This window comes from Aspergillus multicolor (genome assembly GCF_047715735.1).
Source record: "Aspergillus multicolor strain CBS 133.54 unplaced genomic scaffold BDW74scaffold_15, whole genome shotgun sequence".
NCBI lineage: Eukaryota > Fungi > Ascomycota > Eurotiomycetes > Eurotiales > Aspergillaceae > Aspergillus > Aspergillus multicolor.
In genome coordinates this window covers 293614-305621 of record NW_027395966.1, presented here as the reverse complement: position 1 = coordinate 305621, position 12008 = coordinate 293614, and the positions used below count along the sequence as shown (strand labels likewise).

Here is a 12008-nt window from a genome sequence, read left to right as displayed (position 1 = left end):
AAAAAAGAGAATTCTTATTTTATAATTACCTATTAAAAAGGATTAATATAGTATTAAAAGCTATATAAATTACTATATATTTATAAAAGAGTTTAGGCCTTTGAAAAAATTAATAATTTCTTATAAAAAAGGTTTTAAACTTTATAATACTTTATTTTAATTTAATACTGCAAGGTTTATAAAGTATAAAGTTTAAAATATTAAAAAACTTAATATAAATAAACCTTTATAAGTTTCTCCTTAAATAATTAAGAGATCCTGTGGATAAATTATATATTACATAAAGTAAGGCTTTATATATAAAACTAGCTAAGAATAAATTAGACTATATATACCTATAATATTAAAGGAAACAGTGGTTAAAGCTAGAAAAACAGGGAAATTAAACTAATATTATTTTTTATAAATCTTTTTTAAATTATACTTACCTGTGATAAAGCAAAAGGTCCGCAAATAGCTATACTTTTAAAAATACTTATAAAATTAGTATCCCTTATTACTAAGCTTTAATTAAGCCTTTTTTTATATTATAAGATTAGACTAGTACTAATCTAAAACCTGTAAATATTAAATTACTTTTTAAAAGGCAAGAACAAGGAATCTTTATAAAAAATAAGTAAATACAAGGTTAAGAGGCCTACTTTTATAAAAAAAAAAGTAGGAGCCTTAGTATTACTACTGCAAGAAAATTAGGTATATTAAACTAGATTATTTATATTTTAAAAGAAAGGTAAAGAATAAAAAAAATATAAAAACCTTATAATAATAACTATAATTACTAGTAAATAATCTTAGCTAAAAATAAATTAAGTTTTTATAAGGTAAATATTCTTACCTGTAAAGATTACCTTACCTAGCAGGGCAGCTATAAATTATAAAATGCTTATAAAATTATTAAAGTAAAGTAAATATAGTTTCTTTTTTTTATAAAGTAAACAGGATAAAAGATCTTGCTATACTAGATATTCACACGTGCTATTAATAAAGGGCAAGTGCGGAATAAGGGTATTATAAAGGTAAATATAAACCTTTAGGACTTGCACAGGAACTAAAAAAAGTTTAGGGTGCTTGCAGTAATTTCCCCGGACATAAAATAAATAACACTAGGAATGCTATAATTAAAGATTTATAACCCGCGGACTGTTTAGGCTTTAAAGAAATTAACCTTTATAAAGCAAGACTATTAGGTTAAAGGGGTATTCGCGGAAAAGTTTATAAAAAAAGTTCACGAGGACTAGTTATAACCCTTCTAGATTAGCGCGATAAAGATTAAATAAATTATATTAGGTAATAAGCTGCTAAATTAGTACAGGGATCTTGTAATTATTTTTTTAAAAGAGAAATCCTAATAACTTTTACCTTATTATAAAGAGGTTAATCTTAAGATTAAGATTAAGAAAGGCAAGAAGCCGCTATTTAAGCCCTTATATTATTATTCTTTATAAAAGACTATAGCTATTTGTAAGTATGTATAAACCATGCTTATAAAGGAATAAATTTATTTATTTAAATCTTTAGCTAGGGTATTACTATTATATATACCTAAAAAAATAGTAAAATTTATATATGCGTGGACTTCCGCGGGCTAAATATTATATTTATAAAGAACTATTATTCGCTTTTTCTTATTAATAAAATAATCGCGAGATTAAGTGGCGTGAGGATTTATATATAATTAATTAAATCTTTAGGATGCCTATAATTAAATTTAAATTATAAAAGGGGATAAGTAAAAGACAGCCTTTTATATAAAGTATAAATTATTTAAGTATTTAATAATATTATTTAGGCTTATAAATACCCCTGTAATATTTTAAGGATTTATAAACTAGGTTTTTTAAGATTTGCTGGATATTATAATAGTTATATATATTAATAATATTATTATATTCTTATAAGATATAAATAGTTATAAAAAGCATGTTTATAAAGTGCTTAAAAGGCTTCGCGGGGCAGGGCTATACTGCAAGTAAAGTAAATATAGCTTTATTATATAAAAAATTAACTTCCTAGGGTATATTATCACACTTAATAAAGTTAAGATAAAAAAATTATAAGTAGCCATAATTTAGGAGTAGCCCATGCTAAAAATAGCATATAATATTCTTATATTTTTTAGGTTTATTAATTAGTACTGCAGGTTTATTTATACTTATATAGTAGTAATAATAGTTCTTATAAATCTTCTTAAGAAGCCTAAGAATAGTCCCGCGAGGATAGCTAAGAATAAGGGGTTAGTAATAACCCTGGCAGCCTGTAAGGTAGTAAACTTTCTTAAGAAAAAGTTTAGGAAAATAGTAAGATTAAACTATTTTATAAAAAAGTTACTTACACGGGTAAAAATAAATACCTTAGGAGGTAGCCTTTATAAAATATTAACTTAGTTATATTTAAATAAGATATAAAAGCTAGTGGCTTTTTTCTCGCGGAAACTTACTATATTAAAATATAATTATATAACAGGAGAGCAAGAGCTTCTAGCTATTATAAAGTTTTTTTATAAATAAAGGTACTATTTTTAAGGTATGTTACAAGAGGTTAAGGTGGTCACGGACCATAAGGCGCTGGCTATATTCTAGTTATTAATAAAGATACTCTCGTGAATATAAATTTATTAGTCTTAGTTTTTGGCTAGGTTCTAGTTTTAGATTACTTATTATACAGGGAAGTTAAACCCTGCAGATGGACCTTCACGAAGAATTAACTATATATAAAATAGTTAATATAAAGAAGACCAACAGGGTTATATAAAGCAAGTAAAATAAAAGCTGCTTTAGTAATTAGGTATTACAGACGCGCAAGGTGCCTAAAAGGATATATTTTTAAATATAATTATAAAAAGCACTATAGTACAGGCTTTATAAGAAGACCTGGAAAGGGACTAGTTTATAACTTATATAAATAAGTTAGGTCCCTGGTAGCTCGGGCAAGTATGGCTTGTAGTTATAATTATTAATAATAGTGATTTTTTATTAAAGATAAAGGTTCCTTATAAGGAGGTAAAAAGGATTTATAAAAAGGAGGGGCTATTTAGGTATAAGGTCCTTGGCCTTAGAAGGGGTCTGCGAATAGTGTGAAAGGGTGTAATACACCTAAAAGGATAAGAATAAAAGGGTTTAAAAGCCTTTTTTTAAAAACTAGCTTTATTATAAGATTAATATTAAGGATTAAAACTCTCCCCTCGCGGAGGACAGGTATTTTTTATATATGCTAAGTTAGCACGGGTGCTAACTTAGCCTATCCATGGAAGATCCTCCGCGGATATCTCTTAAGTTCTTGTGGAAGGGCTATGTACAATGTCATGGGCTTTACATTAGGCCAGATCCCTTATACAAAATCTTAAAAAGTTTACTAGCTCTCTTAAAGCAGGACCCCTTAGCAAGGAAGGTCTTAAGTATAATTTATAAAAATAAATTATAAGGAAGGACCCCTAAGGTGCATAAAAGCATTCAGGAAGTACTGCAAGTCATGTAGTATCTACCAGGGTTTAAGAGTAATCTATAGTAAGTAATAAGGCTTACTTTAGCCTTTACTAGTACCCGCGGAGCCCTGGGAATAGGTTAGCATGGATTTTATTATAAACCTGCCTGCAAGTATTAAAACAGAAGATCTTAATAACTTGCGGGAGGTATATAATATTATTTTAGTAATAGTAAATTAAATAAGCAAGATGGCTTACTTTATTTTTATAAGAAAGTTAATTAAGGGCTATAAACTAGCTTACCTGGTGATTTATAAGGTATTCTGGTTACATGGCATGCCTGTAAATATTATAAAAAACCATGGGAGTGTTTTTATAAAGGGGCTTTGGTTAAACTTTATATATTATATCTTAGTAAAGTACTTAATAAGTACTGCATATTATTTATAAATAAATAGCTAAATAAAATACTTAAATAATATTTTAGGATAATTCTTACAAGGATATATTAACTTCTTGCAGGATAATTAGGTTAATTCTTTACCTTTTATAAAGTTTATATAATAACTCGCGGCAGGCATTTATTCGGGATACACTATTTTATATAATATATAAAATAAATCCTAAAGTTATTATACTAGACTTGGAACTAGGGGATAAGGTATCCTGCAAGGTGTTTAATTAAATAAGACACCTCCAGAAAATCCGCGAGGAGGCCAGGAAGGATATTAAAGCTGCTTAGGCCTTGTAAATAAAGTATTATAATGTAAAAAGGGTCGCGAGAACCTTTTAGGTTAGTAACTATATTAAATTAGTAATATAAATTAGTCGCGGATAAGGCTAAACCAGAAGTTAGATTAGCTCCGGTCTAGTCTATAAAGGGTGGTAAAGTAAATGAAATAAAATACCTATTATATAGCTTTACTAGCTAGTCTTTATATATATAATATATTTTATATATTCATGCTCCGCGAACACAAGAAAATAAAGGGAGTAAATACTTGTAAGTATTATAAAACCAGGTTCGCGAATAAGAATAAAAAAAAGTATTATATAAAGAATATTCTAGGTCTAGGTATTAAAATTCTTAAGTAGCTTTAAGTAAAGTAATTAAAATATAGGGAGGTTATAAAAAAGCTAGTTAGAAACTTAAAGCACTTACAGGTGTATAAAAAGTATATAATAAGAAGGAAGAAAAACCCTTATTTAAAAACAAGGTAAAAATATTCTTCGCGAACCTAATTAATAGCATCCTCCCCTTCTGAACTAATACCTAACCATCCTTTATAAAAATTACTATTATACGCGTATACCTCATAGGCACAGGAAATAAAGCCTATTATTTTTATAGGAAAAGGCTCTGCGGGTGAATTAACTAGTAACTATTTACTAAAACTTAAGCCTGCAGTGCCTAACCAGACTACCCAGTTTTATGTAAAGAATAAAGAATTAAGTAATATAAATAATTATTATACTTCTTGTTAATCCCCCTAAAAATATATTTTATAAATACAGGTTAGCCTTTACTAATCCTAGTAAATAGGTAATAGTACTTAGTATACTTATAGCTATAAAAAATTTATTTCCAGCATGTATTATAAAAATAACCTTATAAGTTTATATATGGTTTATAATTTAGATCTTACTAGTATAACTATATTAATATATATGCCTACGCACTAGGGCAAAAATTTATTATTTTTCTTAATTAAATAGGGGCTTAGTACTGTCCCAGGATGCAAGGCTAGGTAAAATTAAAAAGTTATTTATAAAAAAGATTTTTTAATAAAATAATATATTCCCTGAATAGTTAATAAACTAAGTTATAGCCTAATTATTAACTATTACCATGCCCGGAGGTAAGGTATCCCAGGCCTTTTTAGAGAGTGGCCCACCTTAGGCAGGGGGTGTGTTAACCACAAGGTGGCCAGGTAATTATAAGATATTAATATATATATATAAAAGTATTAGGAATACTTATAATAACTAGTATTTATATAATAATATTAAATAGTATTATAATTATATTTCCCCGGGTATCTATGCAAGGAAAAAGGATATTTATTAAATTTAGCTAAAGATTAAGATACTGCTAGTTATTAGTACCTAGGCTAGCCTAAAGATTAAGACCGCGAGTAATTACAGGCGGGGGTATAAGAAAGGCCAGGAACAGGAAAGTAGTAATAACAGGAGGTATTTTTAATAACTTAAAAATTTATATATAAGTTAATAATTACCTGCTTGTAAGGGCTATAAAAGTAAAGTAAGAAAGTATAATACTAGAGTATATTACTTAAAAGTATTTATAAAATCTTACTTGCTAAAGTTAATAGGTGGCTAAGAGCCAGGAGAACCTTATATAATAATTTTAAAATAAAAAATATATAATAAAAAATAAGAAAAAAATATAAGGGTAAAGATACTAAAGTATATTACTTATAGGCGCCTGAAAGACCTTATAAGCTATAATTATAAAAGGGCTAAGAATTAGGAGGACCTTCTAAAAATAACTTAGAAATAACATGGGATAAATAATAATAAAAAATCTGCGAAGGAATAGCCATACTCACAGAGTTTTTAAAGTATATTATTAAAAAGAAAAAATAGAAAAAAAAGGAAGAGAATAAGAGGGTATTTTAGTATTAAAAACTAATATAAAAAAATAACCTGGAATAATATTTCTCCTGCAGGTAATAATAAGTATAGCCAGCAGGTACTATTATAAAAATTATAGCCTTTTAATCTTCTCGCGGAACTTTCTAAATAATATATAAAGCAAGAGGGGGGCTGGAAGTATAAGATATTTAATAAAATTTTTACAAGGTTTATAATATTAAAATAACCTTTATTTTATAAAGACCATGCTCGCGGAAGTACTGTACTTAAAATATAAGGGAGTATATAAAGATACTTAAATATATTAATGTATTTATAGTAATAATATATATTTATAATTTATAAAAAATTTTAATATATAAAAAGATAAATAATCTTACAGGGCAAGGCCTAATGCTTTAGGAAAAAGTACTTATAAAAACTTAATATAATTAAAAAAAGCTTTTAAGGCTGTGTATAAAGGGTTACAAGGGTAGTAGTATATTAGGAAATATATTTTTTTTATTATATAATAATTTTTTTTATAAAGGGTTTTTTTTAGGCTGCTATAAAGATTTTTTAAGGGTATTTTAAGATATTTAAGCTAGTTATAAAAATTATAAGAATATAGGCCTTAAGGGACTAAGGCTATAAAAAAAGAGGTAATTATAAAGCCTATAATATTATATATAGCCCTTTTATAAGAACTTAAGAGATATTTATAAAGAATTTTTTATAAATAAGCTAAGTTAGCACCCATGCTAACTTAATATATATAAAAAATACTTATTCTTTGTAAGGGGAAAGTTTTAATTCTTAATATTAATTTTATAATAAAGCTAATTTCTAGAAAAAAAAACTTATAAAACCCTTTTATTCTTATCCTTTTAGATATATTATACCCTTTCACACTATTTACAAACCTCTTCTAAGGCCAAGGACCTTATATTAGGTAGTAAATATTCTTTACTTAGTAAGGTTTTAAATACTAATTTTATTTTTATTTAATTTAAAGTTTCCAGTTTTTTATTATTATTATTATTATTATTATTATTATTATTATTATTATTATTATTATTATTATTATTATTATTATTATTATTATTATTATTATTAGTAAAGCTTGCTACTCTAGCATTACTTTAAAATATTATATTTATTTTTTTAAGTGATATTATATAATATATATTACTCCTGCTTTTTATTTTATATAGCTTAGGTTTATGCTATTACTATAATAATATTTATACCCATGTAGGGGGGCTTGTTAACTCCTGTGGCTATATAATTATTAAGGGTTATATTATATATATTATTATTTTAAGTATTATTTACTTACATTTTATTATTAGTTTAATAATTAAGAACTAAAAGCTTTTTATATATAAAAAATTAAAGCTAGACTTATATTTAATCTAGCTAGTCCATAAACTATATATAAAAAGCTTAAAAAAAGAAAGTTCTCCGGGCGTGTTCTTCCTATTAACATGCCAAGGTCACGTGCACGGGCGCTAGCCCGTGTCCAATATCAGGCACTGGCCCGTGACATTAGAGGCATTACTACCTAAACAATCTTAATTACGGTCTTAATAGTGAGTTATAGTAACTGCTTTATAACTGGTTTCCAAGCAGCTACTAACTGCTTAGGATTGTTTCTTCTTCCCGCGGCCTTTACTGTCTTGCTTCCATGAATTCACTATCCGTGCCTTCCAGCGCACCCACCGCCTTCGTCTTATGGGTGCGCCACGCATTTTTTATAGTTATGTATTTTTTGTAGTTTTTTAAAATTTAAGGCTATATAATAATAAATATAATTATTTATTAATTTAAAAGTCTTTTTTTATTTTTATAATATATTTTTTATTCTTAATTACCTGCTAAATATTCTCCTGCGGGCGCTGGGTGGGCTTATATTTATAAACTTTTTTAAATTACTTTGCCAGCTTTTTTTCCTTTACCGCGCGATTTTTAAGCCTTATAATTATTAATTAACTAAATTATATTATAAACCTTTATAATTTTATTTTAAAATAATAGTTTAACTTAATACCTAGTATAATTTTAGTATTAAGGCTTTTACATGGCATGTATCTTATAAATTACTTCCTGTATTATTTATAACTCCTCCAGCTTTAATATTTAGTATTAAAAGATCTTGGTTAAATTCCGCCTTGCATTATTTAAGATATTAGTAATATCCTTTATAATCTTTGCCTAATTTTTATAAGCATGTTAATTATTACTAAAGAATTATTTTTAATATTTAAAAATAATAATAAAGGTGGTGTATAACTCCTGTAAAGCTTTAATATAAATATATTAGGGATTACTAGCTTATTATAAAGCTGCTTAATAATTTACACTTTATTAACTAGCTAGATTCCGCGATCCCTAAATACTTCTTAAATAATTTACTGTAAGAATGACTTCGCGTGTATTAGTATAATAACTTTTAGAAATTTAATCTTTTTATATAACCTACCACCCTAAAATAATGAGTTATTATTGATTATTACTTATAATTAAGAAACAGCTTTCCGTTAAGCAGCTGGCAAAGGTAAGTTAAATAAGAAAAAAATTTAAAGGGAATAATATTATTATCCTTATAGTATTATAAGAACCTAAGTATAAAGTGTAAGCTATAGCTATTAAATATTAAGTAATATTTTTTATTTATTTTTATATGCTTCTTTATAGCCTGGTTAAATTAAATTAACCAGCCAAGCGCGAGTTTATTTAATATTTATTTATTTAATAAGATTATAATAATAATACTAGCTAGTAAGGCCTTATTATCTTAATACTAGTATTTTATATAGCTTTTACTTGCTTTAAAAATAAAGAACAGATTTATAAGCTAATTATTAGTATAAATATACTTTATTATAATAATATTTTTACCTTACTCGCCCTTTATAAAATTAAGGTAGTTTAATTTACCAAAGACCTTGCAAGCCCGCCCCTGACCTGGTTAAAATTTATATTTATTAAAGTTATATACAAGGCGGGCAGGAATATTATAAAAAAGAACTTTTAGCTAATAATACTAGTGCTTTAAAAGCCCTGTATTTTTTACTTAAATATATTATATTTTTTTACTTTTTTACTTTACTAGCGCAAGGCCTAGGTGTGCTGGTATATATTTCTTAAATTAATATAATTATATCTTGCTAATCTTCTTATCCAGAGATCCCGTGCAGGCAAGCGCCTGGTTTGCCCACGCCTTTATAATAAAAGTAGTGGGCGGGAGGTTCCAAGCTTATATTTTTATAATCTAATTAACTAATACCTTTTCTTAATATAGCTATAGGGTATTTTTATATTATAATAGGAGTTATTAATATTTTTACTTTTTTAATTTAGCTTTATATTATTATACTAGACACTGTGAATTCTTATATAATTTTTATAATATTTAGTTTTTCTTTAAATAGGGTAATAGTAATGTCAGGGAACGCGGCCGGCGCGGACTGATGTCAACCAATGGATTTGTTACAATGATACGGTGTGACTGACTGTCACGTCAGGAACCGGAGTCGTGGATATTCCAGACTGGTTATAGTAAATAATATAATACTAGGACAGAAAGGGATTATAATTATATTAATTAATATGCTATTATAAAGCAGGTGCTTTAACAGGATATAATAAAAGTTATATTAGGTACTTTATAATAATTTAATTTAGTTATATATTTAAAAAACTATTTTTATAGTGTTAAATAGTTTTAGCTATTATTTATTATTTTTAAAAACCAAGCTACCCTACCTTTTAGTTTTTATTTAGTCTTTTATATAAGACCTTTAATCTTAAGACTTATACCTTCTACTCTTAAGCACAGAATATCCTTAAATCCCACCGGTTTAAGACGGATTGGCAGGCTTTATCTGACAAGTAACAGCTTTACTTAATTAGGTTTTATAATTTTTATAAGGATTAAATATATTATGTAACTATATAGGTTAAAAGGCTTTAAAACTTTAAAAAATTATAAAAAATATATAACTACGAAAAATGCGTGGCGCACCTATAAGACGAAGGCGGTGGGTGCGCTGGAAGGCACAGATATCCTTTAAGCAACAGCGGCAAGCTCTAGAGCTAAGGGAATTAGAAAATAAGCTTAAAAGGGATAAAATCAAGCTTAAAAAAGGTGAAGAAGAGGTGCGAGATATGCAGCCAAAGAATAAAAAGAAGGAGTTAAAGCTTATAAAAAGAAGGAAGCGGCTTTAATAAATAATAAATAATATATAAGAACTACTTGCTAGGTGCTTCTTAATTGCTTATTATTTTATATTTCCCCTTTTGTTTATTGACTTTTGAACTGCTTAAGAACTATTTATTAACTGATCACGCGTATATAATACTTGTATTAGGTGGCATGGAAACTAAGGCTTGTAATATAAACAGAAGCGGTAAGGGGCCAGGTGTATGGCCGCCTTAATCACATGATTGCTTACGGCCCACCTTTGCAAGCGAACGCGTCCACCTCACCTGTAACCTGCGGCCACCCAATAGAACAGACATACTCTTGCTTCCCACAAATTCTCCACCTCAGGTGACACTATTTCACATGATGTCCATGTAAGGACTAGTTCAATTTGACAACAGTCTATCCGTTGATACGAGCATGCAAAGAGAAAATGCACGCCGTCTAGTAGCCGACTAGTGCTTCTTCCTGTTCTTCTTCTCCTGCTCCTCATCCTGCGCAGTCCAGATCTGTTCCGCCAAAAACTCAAACTTCTCTTCATTGATCTCAATGGCCTCATGTTCCCTGGGTGTGGCCGGAGCACGTAGACAGAGCTTCTCAAACTCGACGGTGATGGGCGCACCATGCACCTTCGTGGTGCCATTTTGTAGTTGCGTAAGAGTCACGAGTCCCTGGTGATGATAACGGCCATCTTCAAACACCCATTGCTCGATCGTGATTTCCCGCTGCCGGGCACGGCCAATGCGCAGAGCAAAGACAATGCGCACTTCGCCAGCGCTCGCCCGCTGCCAATACCGGACATCTGACTGCAGCTTCGACTGGGTCTCGGAGAATGCGACTTCCAGCACCGCACTGGGCCAGTCTTTATTGCGACCGGCGGGCATCCGGATAGGTATCCAGGCCTTGTCGGCCTCCTTAGCCCCCTCCTCAGCTCGACATTGGGTGCTATCGAAGAAGTAGAACTGTCGGCGACCCAGCCCCGTGGGCTCAGTGGCTTCGAATAGGATCGTGTCGAAGGCGCCCGCGGCATATTCGTGGGTGGCACTCTTACCCATCCTTATCAACAGGAGCTCAAGCGCGGCGTCGTAGAATATCCAGCGGGCAACGGGGGAGTCATCCTCTGCTTCAGCGGCGGGGACGAAAATCTGCTCAAAGATATCGTTTGTGATGTTGGTGACCATGAACAAGTCCGGGACTTCAGCTGGGTTTTCGAACCAGTCTTCGCATTTTGATTCAAAAAACTCCACATATTGGCTCCTGCCCTGGTAAGGGTAACGCTCTATGGACGGCGCGAGGCTCCCCAGGAAGCCGCGTTCAGGGCTATTTACTGCGATCTCCGAGACCATTCCATTAACGGCCATGTTGTTTGCTGTTGGAGCTGTGTGCTTTATTTCGGAATGCTTGGTATCTTCGATATGACGGGCTTGCAGTGTCCAGTGGAATCTTTACCTAGAAGTGGTGCAAATTGCCACCATGACGTTCTAACAGCGTGTCTACGATAAGCACCTGATTTGCTGGTAAACTCTAAGTTATAGTCTTGTCCGAGCCATAACCCTATATTATACTTTACATTGACTCTCAACCTTCCCAGTTTCACAGATGCTGGCGGCGGGGATAACAGAGCTCTGGCGGTCATTTGCGCGAGCAAGGCGGACTGTGAACTTATCCCTCTCAGCTTATATAGTCTTGATGTTTCTGCGCAATTTTGCCGTGACCCTTTTATTCTCAAGTTTTACTATAGAGCTCTATGTACTATTTCTGGAGGTCTGTATTCGGCTCCTTTAG

At 29.9% G+C, this 12008-nt stretch overlaps 1 protein-coding gene across 1 annotated transcript; it reads right to left on the bottom strand.

The window, feature by feature from the left end:
- Window positions 1–10678: 10678 nt before the first annotated feature.
- BDW74DRAFT_178928 (uncharacterized protein) lies at window positions 10679–11584 on the bottom strand (the record flags this gene model as incomplete). Its single annotated transcript, XM_073729322.1, has 1 exon — window positions 10679–11584. The coding sequence occupies one exon, from the start codon at window positions 11582–11584 to the stop codon at window positions 10679–10681; it is 906 nt and encodes a 301-aa protein (XP_073583070.1).
- Window positions 11585–12008: the final 424 nt, after the last annotated feature.